This window comes from Nanorana parkeri, unplaced genomic scaffold (assembly GCF_000935625.1).
Source record: "Nanorana parkeri isolate BGI_ZX_2015 unplaced genomic scaffold, ASM93562v1 scaffold1337, whole genome shotgun sequence".
Classification (NCBI taxonomy): domain Eukaryota; kingdom Metazoa; phylum Chordata; class Amphibia; order Anura; family Dicroglossidae; genus Nanorana; species Nanorana parkeri.
Window position 1 is genome coordinate 239,941 of NW_017307605.1, and position 25,151 is coordinate 265,091.

General features: G+C 40.9%; 2 protein-coding genes across 3 annotated transcripts in view; both read right to left on the minus strand.

The window, feature by feature from the left end:
• LOC108797789 (cytochrome P450 2G1-like) overlaps positions 1-5,096 on the minus strand; it is an 18,796-nt gene extending 13,700 nt beyond the window's left edge. Inside the window, exons 1-3 of the mRNA XM_018569444.1 lie at positions 4,917-5,096; positions 3,446-3,608; positions 222-371 (exon numbers count right to left, since the gene is read on the minus strand). Of these exons, the coding sequence (XP_018424946.1) occupies positions 222-371; positions 3,446-3,608; positions 4,917-5,096 (493 nt within the window). The remainder of the gene's footprint in view (positions 1-221; positions 372-3,445; positions 3,609-4,916) is intronic.
• Positions 5,097-13,996: 8,900 nt separating this feature from the next.
• LOC108797798 (cytochrome P450 2G1-like) overlaps positions 13,997-25,151 on the minus strand; it is a 17,354-nt gene continuing 6,199 nt past the window's right edge. For both annotated transcript variants that reach the window (XM_018569456.1, XM_018569457.1), the window contains exons 3-9: positions 24,151-24,300; positions 21,988-22,148; positions 17,373-17,549; positions 16,704-16,839; positions 16,282-16,469; positions 15,861-16,002; positions 13,997-14,221 (exon numbers count right to left, since the gene is read on the minus strand). In XM_018569456.1, the coding sequence (XP_018424958.1) occupies positions 14,034-14,221; positions 15,861-16,002; positions 16,282-16,469; positions 16,704-16,839; positions 17,373-17,549; positions 21,988-22,148; positions 24,151-24,300 (1,142 nt within the window). In that variant the 3' untranslated portion in view covers positions 13,997-14,033. The remainder of the gene's footprint in view (positions 14,222-15,860; positions 16,003-16,281; positions 16,470-16,703; positions 16,840-17,372; positions 17,550-21,987; positions 22,149-24,150; positions 24,301-25,151) is intronic.

Consider the following 25,151-nt stretch of genomic DNA (forward strand, 5'->3'; position numbering starts at 1 on the left):
GCTCCGTAGTGTGCGGCTGCACACTACGAAGCCGGTGGGTCAAGTTCCGCCGTCGGGACACCTCACACCGGCGCCCGCAACTTCCCCACAAGGTCACCGCTGCCGCCCCTCGGCGCTCTGCCTCCCCGAGACCGGGCCTCGTGGCCTTGTGGGAAATCCGGGCCTGCCAATCCCAGTATAAAATGAGGGTAAAAAGACAAATACCATGGTCAGTCATATACCTTTGTAGGATTTTAGTTCTGCTACTAGACATTGAGCTTCTTCCTGGATCCTTTCTCCAATACTTCTTTTGCCCATCCCGAAATTCTTAAGAGTCACAAGAGTGAATCTCCGAAGGTTCTTCCATGTATCTCCATTGCAAAAGCCCACTCCTAAAAAATATGGGCTATATTAAGCATAGGAGTATAAATAACATTAAAGTTGGTCTCCAGTCTAAATATAAATAATTAAAACCTATCCCACCAAACCCCTACTAATCTAAAGGTTATATTAAAACAGAAATCACCTAGAAGCCCAAATTCACAGTAATGTGACATTCTTAGGTCTTCTATCATCTGGTCTGTAGTGTGTAAATTATTTTAACAAAATACAACCCAGAATACACTATTGAAAACAACAAGCTGTCAGTTTTACATGCAGACGCTATTGCACTCTTCAATCCACCAGTTTGGGGCCCTGGGGCATCCAGCTGCAGCAGACTGCAAAGGTGTTAATACTGATCTGCACTTGCAAGTATCTACTTTGCATATGCTGGGTCAGCTATGCAGATTAAAGCTAATGGCAGGTGAGCTTTAAATGCAGCGGGGACTTGGCTACTTTGTGTGGCATAGCCAAGTCCTGTAATATTTCCCAGTAGTTACTTCATCAGTTTCTAATCTGTCAACACCTTCACGACCTCGGTTCATAAGTTTTTCAATAACACTAAATTACAAATAGCTCTCCAAGCATCATAATAACCCCCCCCCCCCCTCCCGAAAAACTGATGTTGTGCACTGTTTGTAGCAAAAATACTTGCACCACAATGAAAACTGAACTCTGAAAATAATGAATTTCCCCTCACGCTAAAAATTCTGAATGGTCCAAAAGTCAAAAACTCTAGGTCCACTGGCCCCCTTTAAAGTTGAGATTACAAACATTCTCCAACAACTCCCAGTACTTACCTCTGTTCTGAACACCAAGCCTTCCTGTGACTACTGGCTCACTTTCTTCTGCTACACCTCTAACTAAACCGCCATTCAGAGTCTCCATATCCGACAAATCATTGTCATTGCCAAGCCATTTGCTGCAGCTAATAAAGTGAATAGGAAGTGCGGTAACAGATCCTGGGACACTTAGGAACCCTGCTCTGGGACAGAGAATGGCAGATACAGTATTGTTGAATGCTTGGTTTTACTGCCTAATTCACTAGAACTTATTCTTAAGGATTTCCTGCACATTCCATATATTTTGACATTGGTCCCAACATATACGATTCATCATTACGTATATCAAGTCAAAGGAGCAGGTAAACCCACCCCACTCCACAATCCCAACCCACAGTTTGCCCCCTCCAAAATCTCTCCCCACAGCCCCTTGCTTGAAAATGTCACGCTACAGTGACCCCTTCCACAATCATACCTCACAGCCCCCCTTGCACAATCTTACCCCACATCCTCCCACAAATGGGATTGCTGCTGAATCTTGTAAAGTTACTGACTGCTGGATTTCTTAATTAGTTTACTATACACCAGGTATATTGTTATTTTCTATATGCACTGCGTATAGAATGTACAATTACTGAAATACCCATGAAACTTAAAAAATAAATCACAGTGAACTTCTGTATCACCACAAAATGCCCATCATAATATGTGAAACATAAAATAATAAAGTCCAATCATAATGTGCAAGGACACATTTATCAATAATTTTTCTGTGCCATGTATCCTTAATTGGTATCCGTGTTATTCCACCCACTGCGCGTATAAGGTATATAGATCCGCACTTACCAGAAAGGAATGGCCTCTTTTGCAAGATGGTCAAAAAGCATATATTAAGGTATCCACCGATCTCCAACTCCAATCTCCCTCCCGATGGTCAAAAATATGTCACACGATCTCCAATCTCCTCTGTTGTTTAGGCTCTCATTATATTCAATTTCACCACCTCGAAGATCCCATCTCCTCATCCACTCCAAAAAAACATTAGAGGTTCATCGTGTCGTATGTTTATAAATTCATGCTCTATTTCAAAGATTTAAAACACTCACATGTTCTGTAAAAATATTTGTTTTGTACGAGAAACAGGACGTCTGTCTCTCCAAGGCTCCAGGCTCTAATCGCCAGGCGTAATGAACTAAGAAGTTAACTGGGATTTATTTTTGAAGTTTCATGGGTATTTGATCAATTGTATATTTAGATATGTTATAGTTTTATTTGTGGCGCAGTGCATTTTGCCATTCATACACGTGAAAGGAGTGACATCTTTTAGCACAGGTAGCTCAAATAGACTCGTGGGGGTGATTTACTAACCTAAACACACACACACACCAGGTGTGTGTGATTTTCACACAGCAAAACGTATTTATCAAACAAAAAGTCTCTAAAAGCATATTTCCACTAATGCCATATATGGAAAAATCATGCACATGATGCATATATAATGCTGCTTCACAGTTTAGACAAAAATGGTTAGCTCATGCATTTACATTCCTGCATTCATCAACGCAAGCAACATAACATAGAGCTAATTTACACCACATTACCTTGCAATTCATTGCATGGCTTTGCACAACACACCTGCTGGGTGTGTACACACTACAAAGGTGTTTCGATTCCTCCCATAGATCATGCTGGGAGGGAACACACTACAGAGGTGTATACACGTTCGTGGTGTGTTTAAAAGGTTAGTAAATCAACCCCATGGAGTCGTTTTCCACAAGTGCAGATCATAATTTGACAAACATTGTGAATTTCTGCCTGACAAAGCAAATCTCACAGATTCTTTAATTTGTGAAAAAGATTTTCTAATATCTGAACACGTATTTTCATTGCAAACTACCATAATGGCAACATGCTTACATCTGGAAGAGAAGTACTAAAGTGGAACTAAACTCCCTTCTTGATGTTAACAACTGGGGGAATGGGTGTTAACGTTTTCCATGATATGTACATGTGCACTGCATTCTTTCACATAATAGCTGACTTACCTTGTAGTCTGCTTCCTTAAGCATTGAAAGATCCATCCATTACTTTACTCTCTGCCACTTCTGGATTTCTTATAATGTAATTTCTGATGATGTATCTCCTGTGTATGTGTGCTGGAGCTACATTGTCCATGCACCCAACACCATTCTCTGCATCTTACAGATGACAGGAGTGTACATACAAAGTCTTCTTAGCAATTTCACAACTAGTACAAAATAATCACCGGGCAGTTATCAGTCTAATTTAGACAAAAAACTTACCAGCCCCGGACACTACATCATCAATTGTTGCAAGATTTCCTCGGTCAGCAAATTCATCTGCATGGTCAACAAGAGCTTCCTTGACTGTCTCATATCCATATAACATGATCACTGGTTTAGATCCAAAATAAAGTGTATAGACTGAGCCATACTTCTGGCCAAGCTGAAGAAAATGGCAAACGTTTCCAGTCAGTGAGACTTACATGGTTATTCACAAAAGGGTGAAGAGTGTGGAGAAGGCAGGAGAAGTGAACAATCTAGGACAACATAGATGATCTGGATACATTTCCAATTTAGCTCACTATCCACAGCTATGTTGTCCTAAATTGTTCACTTCTCCTGCCTTCTCCAAACTCTTCACCCTTTTGTGAATAGACCTGTAAATTACCAAAACCATACAAATATCTTCAAATATTATCTCACTAAATGATAGCATAGACTAGCATTCTTAGATATTCCAACAAATGCAAAATAATTTTACACAAATTGTAACAAAGCCACCAAATCTAAGGACTGGTAGGCTGCAATATATCATATATTTGTTTTTAGATATCCTTTAACTCCAGTCAAACAGCTAGATACACAGATAAAATACACACATGGGACCTTTAAAAAAAAAAAAGAATTTATATCTATTTTTGTGCATTTAAATTTGAGATTTACACAGCTTTGCCAGACAGCTCAACCAACCTGGCAGGGCAGAATACCTGATGTCTTTCTGCCTTTTGTCCTCCTATCAGGATGTTCCTTTCTAGTAAAGGAGCACTGCAACACAGCTCATTGGCTGCTTGCTCTTCCACCCTGAGCACTGGAGAACAGGGGACTTCAAGATGATGATACCAAGTTGTATTCAGGTACTTGAGATTAAAAAATATATTTAGCGATATTTTAATGACTACACAGCTGCATTCTTGTGTGCATTTTATGTCTGCATGGAGGGGATCTCTAAAGTGTCAGTCCTCATGAAGTTTCAGTTTAGCCAGATGGCAAGAAAATTGAATGTCTGTTTGTGCTTAATTTCTCAGATAAGATACATTTTCTGTGAATCTTTCCTGCTAAGAGTTCCCACTATGCATTATCCAATGGTCATTACCCAATGCAACAGCCCTAAATAACTCTTGCACCAGTCCTAACTAGAGGGCATAAATCTCCCATGCTCGGAAATCCCTATCATATTCTCATTTTGCACATGATAGGGGTAACTATTGTAAGATTATTGCTGTCTAATGACCGAAATCAAAAGCTGGAAGTCTTCCTTGCGTTCAACTCCAAGTACCTTCAATGCAAGAATAGAGTGCATGAAAACTGTAAATATGTTCAAATTCATCCTTTCACAGACACATGCAGTCCCGCATAATAAGCATGCATGTGTGGGCACATCTGCAAGCTCCTGAGTTTATGCACCTATACCCACTGGTAGCTGGACAACATTTCTTATGCCCCAAAGACTCAAAAAAACATAAACACTGACCTCCATTAAAGATTGCACCAACTTTCCTCTCTTTATGTGCAGGAGACTTCCAACAACAGGAAGGGGTGTAGGCCCAGGAGGTAGGTTATTTCTTTTATTCATTGACTTCCATAAGGTATAGATGAACATGCAGGAGACGGCTAGAGCCAGAAGCAGTGTTGACAACCATGTGACCTCCATTTTGCACACAGCAGAAGTACTCCATTGACTTTTGTTCATTCCATTATATACGGTAGTGACAATCAGTGATTGCTGAACAAATAGTTTGTTATCATTTCCAAAGTTCAATCTGCAAACGGGCAAATTAAAAGAAAAATACAATAATAACAAATCCATCACCTGAATTGAACTTGATGGTATCGGCTTCAATGATGGCTTCATATCATTGCTATCACTTGTACACATTTTACAATAAACGAATAAAGATTATTGGTTGTTAAAGCCCAACCATAGTGTACAATTGTATTTCCCGAATGCAGAAATTCTGTGTTCAGGGAATATGTTTGTATGCTTCATGTGTGTTTACGTGAGTAATGACGTAAACCTGCATACAGGCGCAAACAGCTATTAATTTCTATGGATGACTGTACTGTATGCACTAGCTGGGCTTCCCAAGCATGGAAAAAGCCTGTTTTTGTGTTCATTGCGTGCCCCAATGTGCTCATCTGCATGAGCCCAGAGTAAAGGAGCTTGCTTCATTAGATTTTGGTGGGCTGGCTTTTATCTACATTTGGTTTTCTCCCCCACCTCTGTAGGCTGTGCACTAGAATACTCATTAATGATATTTTCCAGAACTGTTATAAACATACAGCATTCTTTATGGCTAAACTCCAGATTGAGAAAAAACAGCAATTAATATAGTAATGTATTTATTATAAATCACTTCCCTGAACGCAACTAGTATAAGTGCTTCAATGTGGCTGGGGAGGTTTGGGATCTGGCTGTGCTGTCTGGTAAGCTGGCTGTACAAAATTGCAAGTCCTTTGGCAGGAAAAACTGTTACCATATATGTTTCTAAAATACGTATTTAACATTTTGCCACAAGTTGACTTTTAGTGCCTTACTATTTTAAAAGAGCAAGACCGTACTGTATTTAATGAGGACACATCATACATTCAATAAATGTTCCCTGTGTGTATGTACAGTTTTCTATGCAAAAAATTTGTATTTTTTAATAATTATGTATAATTATTCTGCCTACAGAATGTTTCCTAGTTAAACAGGATACCATGCAGAGCTGCAGTTACCCAGGAGCTGGGTTTTGCAAACTTGCACCTGTGTCTATATTCTATTATCCTAATTTAGTTTTGGATCCAAGATACACAACGAGGTGAAATCTTCTCAAGAAAACATTACTCAAGGAGACAAAAGATATCTCACCAAGCTTACAAATCACTTTTGTAGCAGCCCTTGGCATTAGTGATCATTAGGCATAGAGCCTCTAACAGATGCTTTAAGTTTATTTTCTTAATAATCTATTTAAACAATATTCATCAAGCATTTAAGCTTTGTAAGAACAATTAAAAAGATATAAAGCCAAACAATTCATGAGCAAATCAAACAGAAGACACACAATATACCTCACTCCGCTTAACCAAGGGAAGCAAAACCTTAACGATCTGGCTGTTTATGGAATGGTATTTGCTTGCTGTTCGCTTCTAGTAAAGAAATCAGTTCAGAGAATCCCTGATTCCCTCAGAATACTCTGAAAGACGCATGAAAAACTGTGGAGAACTGTCTGTGTCCTAGAATGCACTGTTCGGGGAGGGTTGGGCTCAGCCATCAACCCTTTCTGGTCCAGATGGCTCTGTGGAACTTGTGTGCAGAGCACAGCAGTGTTCCTTTACAATTTCATCCAGCAAATTGAAGGCAAAAGGCTTTTAGCCTTTAAGTATCGCACTGAGGCCCCAATTAAGTGTGGTGATCTAGCCCTGGGTGTTCCGACCTAACACAAGATTCATCCCACATCCAGCAACAGCAATCACAACAAAAGGATAGGCCGCATGCTTGCTAAATTCCATATTTTACTTTATTGATCCATCAGCATACCTTCCACCAGACAGTCTCCTTCTTCCCTGAAATTTAGTGGCCGCTTGACCTATCCTTTTGTTTTCATTTCATCCAGTTGATGCTGTGAGCAGTATATACCCTTCCTTGTGCTTGCCTCCCATGAAAACACTTATTTAACATCATTCATAGTATGCCCAATGTTACCCATTTTGAAACAGGCAGACTTTGCTGGTGCTACAAAAAAAATCTCAAGGCTCAGGCATTCAAAAAGTTCTTAGCTCCTAGTACCAGCAATAAACAGAAGAATATTGAAAACTTTAGGACAATGAAAGGTAAAAAAAACCTTTAGGCAATCCAGCAACCAAACTCTTTTTTTAATAATTTTTTCCCACTGAGATTTTCAGCTTTGAAGAGAGGAAAAATGAGCCCATGCAATTACTATTGGTGGGTGGCTTAGAAAACAGAGGCTCCCTAACCCATGACCCCATAATAGGTTCAGACAACTAATGTCCTGTTCACACTGGTGCTCCATCAGTCTTTTTTTTTTACCTTTGATTACAAGGATCGAAAACAAACTACAATACATCCCTATGGTCATTTATTAATAAGATAGATATATTTGTAGTACCTGTACATCTTTCTCTGGGTAACATTATGATTTTTCTTTTATTTAGATTTGGTGACATTGTCTTTATTTCATTGTATTGTACAAAGAAAATATTATGCAGCTGTGAGCTTATGTCACACTGTGGGGTTGATTTACTAAAGGCAAATTGGCTGTCAACTTTGTTAAGGAAATTGCACTTTGTAGGGGAAGTTTCCCTTCAGTTAAGAGAATGAGGTGAAGCTCTGCTGACTTCCATCATCCAATCATGTACAAGCAAAAATACTGTTTTGTTTTTTTAATTTTCACCTGCACATCATTGCGTATTCTTTGCAAAGTGAAATATTGCTACATTCACCAAGCGAAGGGAAAATCCCCCTGCAAAGTGCTAATTCCCTTGCAACATGAACAGCCTATTTGCCTTAAGTAAATTATGTATTGTGTGATTCTAAACCAGTTTTTTGTATACAATTTTGCAATACAATTTAAACTTATCTGTGATTGGTGCTATGGAGTATGTCATTGCTCTTTTGTTATTGAGAACAGTTCTAAGCCCTAAGATATGTCTTCCTTTAAGGATATGTTGTAAGATCATTAAAAGTTCGTACGATCTACCCATCTTGGACAGGCAGATCTACTTGCGATGATTGCAGTGCTGAGTGGGCATTGTGCGCTTGCGCACACCGGCCAGTGCGGCATTCGTCTTCCGAGCACGCTACCAACCCGCCGAAAATCGTATGATTTTCGGAGGGTTTTCGAGCGTGCTAGGAAGACGAAAGTTGTGCAACCGTACAGTAGATGCAGTCGCACGCTGCCCATACACCCGCGATTATCGTACAATAATCGGCAGGTGTATGGGCACCTTTATAGTGAAAAGGTAACGGCAGTTTTTATAATACCAAGTCATGCTGGGTTCTTTTGGTTAATGCAGGGTTTGGACTCTCTCAAACTAACGTGAAGTAGACAAAGACCTGTCCGTATGACAACAGAGACATGTTCAAACCTTTAGATGCCAACTGCTTTTTGTTTTATATTTATTTTTTGCAAAGAAACACAAAAAACAATTATTATTTCACAAACTTTGATAAAATATTTGTTTGTTTTTTCCGTGGTTTCCTACTTGTTAGGACAAACTTTTACTCCTGTGAAGGTTTTAAGTTTTTCCAGGTCCTGGTATAGCTAGTAGTAGTTAGTCACACACAGTGGGTCTTGTTTGGTAGTGTTCAAGATGTTTGAAGTTTCATCCAAGTGTCTTCTTTAGTTCTAATAAGTGCCAGGAACATTTCCCAACATTTATAACCACACCACAACTCAGTTTTCTCAATTCAGTCACCATGGAATATGTCCAATCAGATACCGATTGTCCAACAACATGATAATACATGCGAAAGTTTGTGCAAACACCCTGTTCCTATTGCATAATCTATTTACCACAGTGCCATGAAGAGGCAATTAGAAAAGAGTGGTTTCATAATTGGAACATTATAGTTATTTATATAGCCCCAACAATTTACACAACGCTTTACATACTACATATTTACATCAGTCCCTGCTTTCAAGAAGCTTGCAATCTAAGGTCCCTATTAGAGGTGCACCGAAATGGAAATTTTAAAACCGAAATAAAAAAAACTGAAACCGATACAGAAAATGTTTTTTTATTTTAATTTTTCAAATTTTTCAAATATTTTATTTTTATTTATTTCTTATAAACGTTTTCATTTTTGTATATATATTTATTTTTATTTATATTTTAAAATAGAAAAAGAGATTGAAAACACAAAGTCTTTTTCACTGTTATCAATGAACAGGAATCCTCTATGAGTGTTCCTGTTCATTGATAACATAAGTACATTGTTTGTTTGCTATAACCACAACTGTGAATGAATTGAGCATATAGTTAACATACCATGTCCATGTCTGATCGCTGAATGTATGTACCTTGCTCTTCTCTCTGACACACTGTCACAGGACGCTGATCGAGCAGCGTAGGGATGAAAGCCCAGCCTCCTGTGACAGCGCTGTCTCCGCCCCCCTATCACAGTCCGGCAGAGCGGTGTGGGAGGGGACGCCGGCCGCTCACTGTGCTTTCCTCCCGCCACGCCCGGCCGGCTATCACAGTTTCTCTCCTCCCGGCTGGGACATAGAGCAGCGCCCAGCTGGGAGGAAAGAAATCAGGGATGCGCCGATGCATCGGCAGGAAAATCGCACTTTCGGCATTATGCCAAAAGTGCCATTTTCGGCCGATATGTTTCGGCAGCGATATATCGGTGCATCCTTAGTCCCGATCACACATGCATACATGTACATACTAGAGGCGATTTAGACAGGAGCCAATTAAACTGCCAGCGTGTCTTTGGAATGTGGGAGAAAACTAAAGCGTAGGGAAACATGCATACTCCATACAGAGAGCCCTGACAATGTCCAAGATTCAAACCAGGGACACCCTGGTGCAAGGCAGAAGTGCTAAACCCTATGCCACTGTGTTGTCCATATAGTTTTGGGGTTGATTTACTAAATGCAAATTGGCTGTTCAGTTTGCAATGGAATAGTCACTTTGCAAGGACATTTTCCCTTAGCTTAGTGATAATTCACTTTGCAAAGAATACCCAATCACGTGCAAGGTAAAAAAAAAAAAGTATATTTGCTTTGATGTGATCAGATGATAGAGGTCAGCAGCATCTCCCTTGCAAAATGAAAAATATCTTCCAAAGTGAACAGCCTATTTGCCTTTGGTAAAGCATCCCCTATTGGTAAATTGCACGCTCAATCAGATTCTCAACTTCCAGCTTTGCTTATTTTCTGAAAGAATAAGCAGTTAATTTTCCAACAAACAGGAAAACTGGAGCAAAACTAGTAAAATAGATCAAATATGGCAAACTCTTGCAAAGGGAAAATAAGAGAGTTTTAAATACATGTGATTATGTACACTACTGGTATAGTGACTTTCTAAACTTCTGAATAATTTTTGATAAATGTGAGAAATTCCAGTTTATCCACTTTATAAATACAGCAAATGTCTCTAGAATATGTTTTTACCATAATGGTACTTATAGGCCAAATCGTAGGGTAGCAGAGTACAGTTGTCACCAAGCCTCAAAATTGACATTGTGAATTTAAGCATGATTGGGAAAAACATACATCTATACTTAGACTAAAAGGTTAACAAAAAACAACAAGCAAAAAGAAAAGCAACAACTAAAAAATAAAAAAGGGCAGACGGGATGAACGACTTGGTCTTTTGTTTCTTTCATTCTTTTATATTGCTGTGTTTCTTAGGCCTTATACATGAAATGTCTAACTGAAGAACTGTCTGTGTTTTCTTCCTGTAAGCCCCCCAGTGTCTCCCTTACAACTTATAACCTAAGAGACTATAATATATCTCTTCTGCAATAAAGACTTGTTCTTACCTTTCCCTTCACAAGATGCTTTGGAATATGTACTGAGCACAGTGACCATTTCTGTCTCACCTCTGTGCCAGAATGAATGAACTCCCGTGCAAATGCATGAGAGTTACTTCATCCCTGCCTGGCCAATCAAGATGTTCAGAAATACAGGGCACCAATCCAAAAGGTAAAAGAGTCGAAAAAATGCCTTTTAATTGTTTACCATTTGATCAACCAAAAACCAGTCAACATGTTCGGGGCCAATCAAGGTTCTGACCCTGGAAAAAGCAGGGTGAGAAGGGGTTGGACCCGGCGTGAGACCTCATAGACCTCGCAACACTGATGGCAAGATAAGCATTCAAGGTTTTAGTTTTGCTTAAAAGAGTAATAGGTAACATAATGTTGTTTTAAAAAATCCAAGACTGATAAAACTAATGCTGTGTACTGCAAGGTTTTTAATCCAGTGAATTTATTAAAAGGTTACATAAAATTACCCACTAGGGCTTAGATCTGACCCTTGTCAAGTATCCTTCAAATGCCAGGTCTAAAAGTGTGTAGTAATAGCTAAGTTCATGTACTGTGACTAGGAGGGGGCATGGCAGGGATGTCGGTGCAGCTTGGCAACCTTAAACCTTTCCTCAGAGTTTGGACCATAACTGCCTGGCATGGTGACAAGCTGCAGGCAGAATATTGCCCTTATAAAGGTGCACCATTATGGCTCTTTTGCATCCAACACAGTGGAAGCAAGACCTACACAAGCAGAACGTCAGTACTGGTTTGTGGAAGATAATATATTAATAAGTAATTTTTGTATTGCTACTTGGTTAAAATGAAGGCAGAAGAAAAAAACAAGCATTATAGCAAGGTTTATTTATATTGAGTAAAACACATTCAAAGCTATATAGTCAAGTTGAATGTTTACACTGTCATTACTTTAACCCCTTCATGACTGAGGCCCTTTTTTCATTTTTTGCACCCATGTTATATTCCACATTTTAGGCCTGAAAATGACAAAAAAAAATTAAAAATTTGCAATTGTAGTTTTCGTTTATGTCTAGCTATTGTAATGCAATAAAAAATTAGGCATTGGTAATCAGTTGTGTATTCTAGCCAGCCAATACTTGAATTGACTGGCCCTCCATACTAAGCCCCATCCTTACCCATCCTTATAATCACACTGCTACTGTACCCAAATGGAAACAGAACTCGTGCTGATCAGTGCGCTTTTCCCCCTTTCAAACAAGCAGAATTTGAAGCACCAAGGTGCAAGTTGAGAAGACTGTCTTATGTAAACTCTAGAGCAGTGGTTCTCAACCTTTCTAGGGCTGGGACACCTTGGTAACATTTGCCAAGTTGTGGTGACCCCCAACGGTAAAATTTAGGGATGACGTGGCTGCTGCAGCGACATCTGGCAGCGTGGCGGGAGAACTGACACTGCTGAGATAGGAGAGGGCTGAGGAGGACTCTCACCTAGCACAGCAGAAATCACAGAGCGACCCACAGGTTGAGAACCACTGCTTAAAGGTGACAACAAATCCCAGAGGTATACAACAAATCGCAGCAATAGTCCATTATACTATAATGTTCTATTGCTGGGATTTGTAGTCCTCTGTAGCTGGTGTTATTCTGCATTGCACTGTATAATGTACTATTGCTGGGAGTTGTAGTGCTCTATAGCTGCTGGTGTTCTGCAGTGTGCTGTATAATGATTATACGGCACAACGCAGAATAACACCAGCTACAGAGGACTACAAATCCCAGCAATAGTAAATTTTACTATAATGTACTATTGCTGGGATTTGTAGTCCTCTATAGCTGGTGGTATTCTGCATTGTAGACATGGGAGATTCGTTTCGTTACGAATCGAAATTCTTCAGAATTTCCTGAAATTCGTAAATTCGGAAGCATCTGAAATCTGAATTGCAGTTTCCGAATGTAACAAATACGAAATTCGTTAACGGTTCGAATACGAACCGTTAACGAATTTCGGGAACTAATATTACCCCTTTGACTGAGGTTGAACAACATGACAAGATTTTTTTTTAATCCGAAATACGAAATTCGAATCCGAATTCTGTTACCATCGACTCCAATAATACAAAGGTATTTTTGCTTTTTAACTTCATCATAACGAATGTTTGTAAAGTTATGAAAATGTAACAAAACGAACGAAAATTTGTATTTCGTACGAATCCGAATTGAGTTTTGGACACGAATTACGAAATAACGGATATTTCAAAACGAAACTAATTTTTTGACGGCGCACAAGTCTACTGCATTACGCTGTATAATGATTATACGGCGCAATGCAGAATACCACCAGCTATATAGGAATACAAGAAATTACAGCAATAGTACATTATACATACAGTGTATAATGTATTGCTGGGATTTGTAGTCCTCTATAGCTGATGGTACATATACAGCACAATGTATCATCAGCTATAGAGGACTACAAGTACCACTACCCCAGCATTACATTAATGCAGCACCATGTGGGGGGGAGGGGGGGAGTGCAGGTTTACCTGAGCAGATTGTGAGAGATAGAGAGTAGACAGTCACAGCACAATCTTTTTGGTAGCTGCACGGCACCATTATGTACGCCGTCAGGAATGCATAGCCTGATTCCTATTGGCTATTTCAATTTGCAATATCCAATAGTAAGCTGGCTATTGCACCCGCCCTCTGCTGTTGTCGATCACTAGTAGGGGACCTGATTGAGAACTGCAGGTCCCCCTCTGCTGATTGGCGGCAGCAGCAGGGGGCGGGTGCAATAGCTAGTTTGCTATTGGCTATTGCAAACGGAAATAGCCAATAGGAATCTAGCTATGCATTCCTATGGTGGGGGTTTTTTTTCTGACTTACGGCAGCCGGCCCCGATGTCAGAAAAAAAAAGAAGAGCAGAAAAAAGGCTTTCTCTGTTCGATTGAGCAGAGTAAACCTTTCTGGGAGAAAGTGTTTCTCTCCCGGGCGACCCCCTGCCAAATTTTCATTCGACCCCCAGGTTGAGAACCGCTGCTCTAGAGGCTACTGACTAAGACAAGATTCCCCCCTTCTCTCATGGGAGGAAAGGAGCTGCTTGTAGAAAAGGTGGATTTGTTCCTTAAGGTGGGCAACATTTTACAATGCTCGAGGGATGAAAGACATCTCATAAAATTTGGGGACATTGGCAAATCCTGTCATTCTGGGCTCAATATCTTCATCCGTGAATTTAGTACCAGAAGTCAGTTTGAAGTTCTGTAGGATGGTTGTTAAGAAAAGAAACAGCTCCATACGGGCCAGACCTTCTCCAACACAAACTCTCTTCCCTGAAAAGAAAAAAAGAGAGAGTTACATATTGCAGTTTGTTGAATACAAGTTTTACCACTCCAAAAATGTTAATGGTCATTTTTCTAGTATTGGTCATGAAGTGGAAGAAAGAAACCATCTGTTATAGACAAGAAAGAGAAGGACTTGCAACTAGCCTATTAAATAACAGTTTTTATAAAGGCAGCCCCATATTTCTCTTAGTACACGTTTCCTAAACGAAATTCCTCTGTGGAACAGTATTGCCAAGAGTCCTTGTTAGGGAGCTGAGACTCGAGGACCAGAGTAACTGAGCATCTTTTCTGTTTGTTCACATATCACACTATGGGAAAATGGCTAGAAGGAAGTACTGATTTCGGAGGAGTGGGTTGTACTACAAGAAGTATTGTAGTTTATCAGTGACTTTTATTTCTGGAAAGAACAGGACCTCTATGTATTGCGCATAAAAGTTAAGACAGGAGAAAGCTGTTAGAGGAGGGGGGGGGGTTAGTGGGGGTGTCATAAATGTTGGACCTGGGAGTAAAAATGCCTCCTGATAATCAAAAGACAGAAAAAATAAACGTAGGATGACAAATAAACCCTAAACATATATATAAACTCTGCTAATGGATTTTTTTTAGGCACGACTGTTCACAGAAAGCTAGTTTCCCACAATGGGAGAGGGCCTTCTAAACAGACCAAACTGGTTTTCTGACAATGGTATAGCTGCCCTCTAATGATTCCCCATTATTTGTATCTTACTCACAATGGGTCACTGTGACATTTATAGTACTGTGCTGCCATCTAGAGTTGGAAAAAGTGAGATACATCTGGCACAGGTTCTAATACAAGTGTTAAGGGGCAACACCCACAGGTGGGCTAACAACTTTTCTAATAAAATCCAGAAGCTCAAAGTGAATTTGGGATTTTTCAATGCAACTCTAACCAATAGGGATTTCAGAGGGACTTCACAATGCAACTTTAACCAATAGGGACTTCAGAGGGACTTCACAATGCAACTCTCATCAAGTGGGATTTCAGAGGGACTTCCCAATGCAACTCTCATCAAGTGGGACTTCAGAGGGACTTCACAATGCAACTCTAACCAATAGGGACTTCACAATGCAATTCTGACTAAGGGAGACTTCACAATGCAATTATGACAAGAGATACTTCAAGATGGCATGTTGACCAAAGAGGACATCACTGAAAAAAGGACTTAGAGAGAGACTGTAACTAGAAGCCACTTTCCTGCAAACACTTAATTGCCAAGTCGTCTTGTTCTTTACAGGATTTGCAACTCAAAGCTACCTTTAGTGTATCCTCTCTTAGAAACTATTCAATGCACTGGAATGGATAGATTAGTGGATGTATGTGTATTTCTGCTTGTTTGTAGTCAGCCTTATGTTTCTTTTGTACTGGGTTTCCTGTAACTAAGTTTGTGCACACAGCATTTTTGCATAGTAAAATATGTTAAATGCTACTGGGTCAGTTTCCTTCAGCTTTACTGCAAGAATCAGACAACAACTATCTGTAAAAGTTTTGCCAAGCATTACATCTGGCGGCATGTCCTTGGGATAAGCATTACACTCTATCATTTATAGTTGTACCCTAAAAGTGTAATGTGACTGAGTTTTAACGCTTGTTAAAATGCAAATGTACCTGCAGAGAATGGCATAAAGGCATTATTCTTCTTAAAGCTGCCGTTGCTGTCCAGGAAATGATTGGGGTTGAACTTACAGGGAGTAGCAAACTTCTTGGGGTCTTGATGAACAGTACACAGTAATGGATAGACCTCAGTACCCTAAATACATACAAAAGGACCATGAAGTAGATAGTTGATTAAAATCCAGAATATAAACTAATATTTATCTAACTAATTGACTTGTATGCAAATTGGTTAGGACAGAGTAAAATAATTCCCAATAAGTAAACTATAGAACACGCCCTCTAAAGATTTCCCATTTAGAGCTTTTTTGACAAAACAAATTAGAGCTGTTGACATCCAAGAATAACTGGATTTGACTACATCAAAGAAGACAATTTGCAAAAAATATTTTCACAGTGAACAACAAAACCCCACCTTAGGAAGGGTATATCCCTTGAAGCTGACATCTTTTATCACTAAGTGTGAAACATTGAGTGGCAGGATATCACAGTATCTCTGGATCTCATGGATTACAGCATCTGTATACGGCATCTTGCTCCGGTCTTCAATGTTTGGGATGCGATTTTGTCCAATAACCCGATCTATTTCCTCCAGTACTTTGTCTGGGAAAATGGATATGAATATAAATGACTAAGAAGTAAAAAACAATGCATTAGCACTCAAAATAACTGTACTCTGTTGTATTTACAGTAGCACAAAGCAACCGATTAGGAGTAAATTGTCCTGCTCTACCTTCTGAAGATGGTTGAGAACTGAAATCTAATTTGATCCTAGCCAAAGGCATCTCTTTGCTCTTTTATTGAGTCTTTTACTGCTGAGTTATCCCCAATATTTACCTTGTATTTCAGGATATCTCATAAGTATGAGTAATCCATGTCGCAGGGTGCTGCTGACTGTCTCGGTTCCAGCAAAGAACAAGTTGAGTATTGTCATTATCATATTCCTTGTATTAAAGTTTGGATTGTCCTTTTCCTAAAAGCATGAAATCATGAAATATTACAGTAGTTAAGGAGAGGCAAAACTATAGCGGAGGATGGGGGGTGGGGGGTGCATATATTCTGCAAAAGTGTGCCCTTGTTTGGTGTAGATGAGGAAAAATATGTATAAACAAAATCATTATAATATTAAAGTCCCTTCAGAAACTGACACTTTTGGTGTTGTCAGCCCCCTGTGTCTTTTACCGGGCTCAGTGATTCCTTTTGCCAACACCGCCCCCACATTGCTAATGTGTACTTTAGTGATGTAGAGGTGGGTTGGATCAACTAATGAGCGCAGCAGGGAACTCTGGTGATCGACTCTCCCAAAAGTGTTGGTTCCTGAAGAGAATTCACTCATTGATTCATCTTCCTCAATCAGTGTTTGGGGGCATGCGCAGATTTTACTTTGCTGCAGTCAAGGTAAAGAATATAAATATGTTGTTGCAGGTTCCTGCAGTTTTTATTATTGCTTGTCCTACTAAATAGGCTTGAATGCCTTCTTTTAGAATATAACGTTAATCTACATACTTGCAACTGCTTGACAAGAAAACAGTCAATGTAATCCCTAGGACAGTTGGGATCAAATGTCTCCTGGTTTATCTTCACTCTCTCTAAGATGAAATTCCTCAGTTTATCCAGATGTGTGTTTATTCTCTGGTGAGGTCCCGGGATGTGGTTAATGATGTCTGGGAGCATTTCCTGCAACTGGACAATGCACAAAGGCAGTTTTTATTACAGTCATCCAAATGAGACATTATTATTATTATTATATAGGATTTATATAGCGCCAACAGTTTGCGCAAAGCTTTACAATATAAGGAAGACATTACAATCACAATACAATGCAAGACAAGATGGTAAGGAGGGCCCTGCCCCTGAGGGCTTACAATCTAAAAGGGAGGGAGAAGTGATACATGAAGGAGAGCAGAGTCTTGTAGGCCAAGCGAGTTGAGTTTTTGTGAGGAGCAGCGGGTGGTGAACAGTGTCAGAAGCAGCAGAAAGGTCTAATAGCAAGAGTAAGGAGTAGTGGCCATTGTTTTTTAGCAGTTAGTAGGTCATTGGTGAGTTTTAGGAGGGTGGTTCCAGTGGAGTATATGGGGCGAAAGCCGGACTGAAACGGGTCTAAAAGGTTGTTATTAGCGAGGTGGCGACTCAGGCGGATGTAGATAAGGAGTTCTAGTAGTTTAGAGGTGAATGGGAGTAAGGAGATAGGTCTGAAATTATTGAGGTTGGTAGGGTCCAGTGAGGGTTTTTTGGGTATTGGGGTGACTAGTGCATGTTTCAGAGGGGAAGGAAAGATTCCTGTAGAGAGTGAAATATTGAAAATGTGAGTAAGAGAGTGTAGGATAGAGCAAGAGGGTGACCGAAGTAGTTTTGAGGGAAAAGGGTCTAGAGGGAAAGTGGTGAGGTGGGTGTCAGAGAGAAGCTTTGTAACCTCCTCTGTGGTGGCAGGGTCAAAAGGGGAGAGTAACAAGTGTGATGGTGGGTCTGGTACATTAATAGGGGAAGGTGACTGCACAGTGGTGATCTGATCCCGAATTGTATCTATTTTGTTCTTTAAATGAATGGCAATGTCCTGGGTAGTGAGTGAGTTAGTAGGTGGTGGCGGTGGAGGACATAGTAGAGACTTGAAGGTAGAAAAGAGTTAACGAGGTTTGGATGAGTGTGTGTTAATGAGAGTGACAAAATAAGTTTGTTTGGCAGCACGGAGGGAGGAATTATATTTTAGGAGGGCAGCTTTATACATGGTGAAGTCTTGCAGAGACCTAGTTTTTTGCCACAGTCGCTCAAGAGTGCGGCTTTGTCTTTTTTGATGTCTGGTTACTTCAGTTTGCCACGGTTGTTGTGGACATGGTCTAAGTCTGCGTGTAGTGAGGGGGGCTAAGGTGTCTAGGGAGGATGAGAGTGAGCTGTTAAAAACAGAAGTAGCCAGGTCAGGGCAGGACAGGGGTGAGTGGAGAAGAGAAGGGTCAAGGTGGCGAAGGTTTCTCAGGGTGACAGTGTGCCGTGTAGGGGGATTCTGGGTTGGGGACAGCGTGATTGTGAAACTGACAAGGCTGTGGTCTGAGAGAGGAAAAGGGGAGTTGGAGAGGTTGCAAGGAGTGCATAGGTGAGAGAACACAAGATCTAGTATGTTACCATCAGGGCGAGTGGGAGTGTGTGTCCATTGAGTTAGGTCAAAAGAAGAGGTTAGGTTAAGAAATTGAGTGGAAGCCGGGGTGTTAATGTTATTAGCAATGTTAAAGTCACCAAGAATGATAGTGGGTATTTCCGAGGAGAGAAAGTAGGGTAGCCAGGCAGAGAAGTCATCAAGAAAGCGAGATATTGGTCCAGGTGGTAAGTATATAACAGCAATCCTCAAAGAAATTGGAGAGAATAGGCGAATGCAGTGGGTTTCAAAGATGAGAGGGATAGAGAGGGAGGTGAAGGCAGAACTTGAAAAGTGCATTGTGGGGATAGAAGGATACCCACTCCACCTCCTTTCCATCCATTGGGTCTGGGTGAGTGTGTCCAGTGGAGGCCTCCATGGGAGAAGGTGTCAGATGTCCCAGGGAGCTAGTAGTGAGATGAGGAACCCACTGGCAATAAGCAGCTGACAGTCCAGAAACGCGGTACAAGTTTAGGGATAATCCAAGAGGGGTAGTCAATGTCCAATCCGGGTCGAGGCAGGCAGCGAAGGTTCAAAGGCGGAAGACAGTCCAAGGGTCGGTAATCGGGAAGGATACACAGGGGCAACAGGCAATAGGAGGATCAGCATGGAGGCTAGGTGTTCACCAGAAGGTGGAATAACTCAGCAATAAGCCAGAGCTCAGGCCAGGTTTTTATAGCCAGGGGAGGTAGGACCACCCCCTGGTCACCGAGGCAACCAGGAGGCCTCCCTCCCCGGGAACCAATGGCAGGCGAGGAAGATGGAAGGTGTGTACTGGGAACCTCCCCCAGCAAGGCTCACACCTGATAGCCAGATGATGCAAGAACGCTATGCTCCCGGGGATGTGCGCACAGCCTGCGTACTGCGCATGCGCCCACGCCGCATGACTCGCGCATGCGCACCTGCACCTCGGGCACCAGGTGTTCTACCGAGCTGAAGGGGAACCCGTGCCCTGCGCCGTGCCCGTGGTCCCCGAGTAGAGGTAACATCCCCTGCTTCCTGACAGAAGGCAGCAGGGAAGGCAGAGGCAGATTCATGAAGCCAGGTTTCAGTGACTGCAAGCATATTAAAGGAATTGGAGATGAGAAGGTCATGCACAGCGGTGAGTTTGTTAAAGACAGAGCGGACATTCCAGAGGGCACATGAGAAGGAAGGACTGATTCTAGGAAGCAGGGGAATAGAAATCATGCTGCGTTGATTAAGGCTGCTGCCAGAGGAAAGGCAAGGCTGGTTTGGAGGGTGATTATTATAAGATAGGGGGCCAGGATTGGGAGAGATATCTCCTGAAGTCAGGAGAAGCAGAAGGGTGAGTGACGTGATATGAGAGGGCATTTTATACGGGTGAACATGCACCAGTGTCCTGGAGGTAAACCTAGCATGTGGATTTGGAATGAGCGGGAGATGATGAGTGCAAAAGTGAAAAGTGGGTGAAAAGTGCCCCCCTCGGCTTATACTCGAGTCAGCACCAGCGCGTCATCTTACTTACCTCGCCGAGCGTCGCGTCACTGCTGCTCCGGTGTGCGGCACTCCGTGCGGGGTCATCTGGCAGTCTCCGGGTCCTAATTTAGGTGGCCGGAGACTGCCAGATGACCCCGCTCGGAGCGCCGCACACCGGAGGAGCAATGACGCGACGCTCGGCGAGGTAAGTAAGAAGACGCGCTGGCGCTGACTCGAGTATAAGCCGAGGGGGGCACTTTTCACCCAAAAAAATGGGCTGAAAATCTCGGCTTATACTAGAGTATATACGGTAATCCTTTTTTTCCATATTTATGTAGGTCAGATGTGTTATACTTGCCTGCTATAACTTGGTGCGCACAGACATGCAAACTGCAATAACGTAATTCTTGATTTCATTTTGTGTCAGGTCTAGGAAGCAAGCTCCCTCATGAAATTTCTAGCTCCAACATATTTCATATTACTATACATAAGGGGCATTTATCAAAACTACCCACCCTCGGCTTATATTCGGGTCAATACTTTTTCCCAGTTTTTTTTGCTAAAATTAGGTACCTCGGCTTATATTCGGGACGGCTTATACTCGAGTATATACGGTTGTAGGAATGAAAGGGGTGGCAGTATGCAAAGAGAGTGGTAGGGAAAAGGAGTGCGGGAATGCCCCTTTTCTTCATGTTATTCTACGTAGACCTGCCCTGTGTAGAGGTCTGGCATTGAATATGCCTGGCTAAAATCAACACGTTTTCTACTCAGTCCTTCTTAAAACAGGTATTCAAGGCTAGAGATGAGTAAATCCTCCTTCCTCATTGCAGCAAAGCACATGAAGAAGAGAGAGATGAGGGGAAAAAAAGATGGAAGCTACGCAGGGACGGGCACAATTTCTATTCATGTTTCCATTCGGCTAATGGGACATCAAAACTCTTTTAGCCGTTTGCAAATGTAGATTTTCTTAGAAAGTCAAAATTTGCACAGGAACTTCAAGGGCTACAGCAGGAAACTAAATGTAAAGGTAAGAACAGATATCTCAAGGTGCTGGCAATGCAGCGTCATTCTTGTTCTGGTTTTTATTTCCTTACAGAGTCACTTTTTGCACATCTTGCTCACATGCATGTGTAGAGATTGCTCATGTGCATTCATTAACACAATGCTGTCATAAGACATTAGGGCCTTCCTAAGCCATGCTTTTCTGTACATGTCTACAACTATTTTTTTACTGCATACATGATTTAGAGCAAAACATTATAAAAGTCATTTGGATACTCTTTCATATGAAATGTTATCTTTGGCTAATTATTACAAAAAACAAACACATTTTCTGTAAAGTTGATACTGAGCACTTTGAATAGCTTTCTGCTGACCTATATAATTCATTAGAACTTGGTACCCATAACTTCAGCAATTGAATAATTTGCTGTGTGCAATTGTTTTTAATACCAGCAAAATGGTTATCAGCATCAAGTTTGCCTTACAACACAACTTCAAATAGGTGACTTAAGGACAATGTTATTCAGTAATCGATGTAGCACCAGCGCCACCTACCTGTCCCATTGGTGTGCTCATGTCTTTAAATGTTGCACCAAACAAGTCCAAGAGTTCCCGAAAACTCTGATTATCATATTCAAAACGTTTTCCAAACACTACACAGCAGATGACATTGGAAACAGCTTGGAGTAGGAGGCCTGTTGGGTCGATGGATTTTTCTGCAGGCAAATTTAAAAAATTTAGTAATTTTACAGGTTTGCAACATTTCAATCTGCATGTTTATGATGCCATTGCTGCATATGGGGGTTATTTGTTTAATACTATGATACCCAACTGAAGCCCCCCCTGCATCTTGCCTGTCTGTCCTGCCTTTGCAGCCCAGGGCACATCTTCAAAATTTTTTGTGTGAAAGAAGGTCACAGATGCAAATGGGTGTTACCATTGCTACTAGCTAATTGCTAGGCATTAGTAGTTCACCATGTAGACTACTACACACAGCAGTGTTTCTTAAAACATATGTCAAGATAAAAAAAAACATATTTCCTCTCTGCAATACATACACATTTCCTTGTGGTTTATCCCTTTAAACGGGCTGCAAGCACAAGAATGTAACTATTTCTGTACCAGAAATAAAGTGTGTCCCTAACGTTCTCTTTGAGATGACAACACAGTGAGGGGAATTTATCGACACTGTAGCAGACAAAATCCGGAGCAGTTGTGCATGGCAACCAATCAGCTTCTCTTTTCAGTTTGATGAGTTAAGGAGAACTATGAGGAAAAGCCTTAACCCCATAGTTCTCCTTTAATACTGATGCATGACCAACAATACAGACCTCTCACAATCTCCTCCCCATTCATCTCCATAATCCCTCCTCGTGTACAGGCAGAGAGCACAGGAAGCAATCAGCTCACAATAGAAATGGCAAAAATCAAAAAAGATTTTTTTGCACTTATCAAACAGATATAACAAACAACGTTCAAATGGTATAGTTAGCAGACCAATAGGAAGCAATAACTGACGTTTATTGTTAGGGTTTACATACCCTTTAACTCTGATTGTCTTGTACTACTGCCACCATGTCAGCAAGTATGACCTGTATTCCTGTATGTTATAAAACAAGCTCTCGCTCTGTAGTTGCTGCCATTGTGGAAGAAAGAATCCTCGACAGAGATGAGGACCCTACTTTCAAAATGACAGACAAGTCTTTGACTGTGTTACACAAACACTGGCTACAGCTCCTGTATAAATTAAATCAATATAAACTCAGGAGGTAAATCTTAAAAATGCATTCAAGTACCTCAACTATTAACAAAAATGTATCTTATTTGTATATCACTCAGCTGTAGATCCTCAGATCATCTCTGAATTGGTGCCGACACTGTCCTTCCTTCTGGAGGGTGGCTACTTTTATTCCCCATGGTCCATGTGTGTTGTAAAGTAGTCACCACTCCAAGCCCACTCCTGTGATGGACTACAATCTCACGTTTAGTTTACTAATTTGTATTAAGATTGTAGTCCATCACAGCAGCCCACAAACTTACAGGAGCACTGGCAGCTGGCTGCCACTGTTTGCCAGGCTTCATTTACACATAAGCCACTGTCAGAGTTTCTGCAATACAAACCATGACCTGTCTGTCTGTCCAAATGACAGCCAGTCCTAGAGGAGCCTCGGGCAACTCTTCCATAATAGTGCCTATAGTCACAAGCCTACCACACCTAAAGAAAAATCTTAGAGAAAGTGGAGCTACAGGTCAGCCAGTGATGAACAACAAAAACTGATCATGGGCTAGTGTACATGTGCATATAGGAGGCATTCACTATGCATTTAAAATGCATTCGTCAGAAAGATTAAGAAAAATTCAAATCTTCACAAGTGATCCTTAAGAGTACACACATTGCCTATGTAAGGTTCCTAAAATACAGCAGGTGGCCCATATCTAGTATACGACCAGAGACAATAAAAATATTCAGTGCCATTTTAAGTGTCAGAAGGAGGACTGTTGTTCTTGTTATTTTGTAACAGCACAGATTCTTCACAAGCAGATTGTTTGTTCTTGGAAACAAGTCATTTTCCCTTTAGACACATAAATACATTCCATTATGGGAACATCAAGGAAAAATGTATCCATCGTTTTCCTGAAAATACCACTGAAACATTTATTTTGCACTGTGTGTATAATTCATATATTCCATCCAACATACACAAGCAGACAAAATACCTTTCAGAGATTTGATCTCTGCCACCAGGAACCCAGCCTCTTCCTGTATCCTCTCCTCAATAGATTTCTTCCCCATCCCAAAATTTCTAAGCATGGTAAGTGAAAACCTGCGCAAATCTCTCCATCGGTCCCCATTGCTGAAGACAATTCCTGTAAAACAATAATCAGACTTGTACATCAAAGGAGTGCAAATGCAGTTATCATATGCAAATGCAATGACCCTTAGCATCTTCAGATGTTTCCTAATTAACTAATGTATCTGCCAAGGAGGCTATAATTCTGTTCAGCCCATCCTGTGAATGAGGTACCACTGTCAAACAGCACTGCCAAGTCCTGGAGCACCAGGAAGACTACACTGCAGGTAAAAAAGTACTCCCTGGTCCACTACAAGCTCCAGGTTGTGCCAGGAATATAAAGGACGAGAAGCACATTAATGAGGCCATCCTTGTGATATCCTCTCCTGTTCACCTCATGTTCAGCATTAGACTGACAGCATTGGGCACAGCAGTAGAACCCTGATTGGCCTCTAGTGATGCCCCACCCCTCCCTATGTGATACCAATAAAGTTAAGTTTTAAAAAAAGTTTACAAATCTAACTTTAAATAAAATAAATTTAAAAAACACTAAACATTTGTATGAAAATAATGATTGTGCTACACATTAAATATCACCGCACAATAATTCTAGTGCCATTTCTCATGGTTAACTCTAAATTGATGACCTGTACAGGCTATTAAGCATCACCTGGCATATTAAGCATTGCCTATGGTCAATTTAGGGTCCTGCAGATCTTCTACGTTTCATGGGTGCACACAATTTGGAGGCTTGGCATCTTTGGTATCTTGTTACTCAGTGAAGCCCCATCTTTTATATTTTACAAAATAAATTGTGTTTGATAAACTATTGCACTAACATTGTAATGCATAAAATATTGCAACTGCCACTTTTTTTATTCTACACGGTCTCTTCTTTCAGAAAATATATTAGTTTGGGGGGGGGGG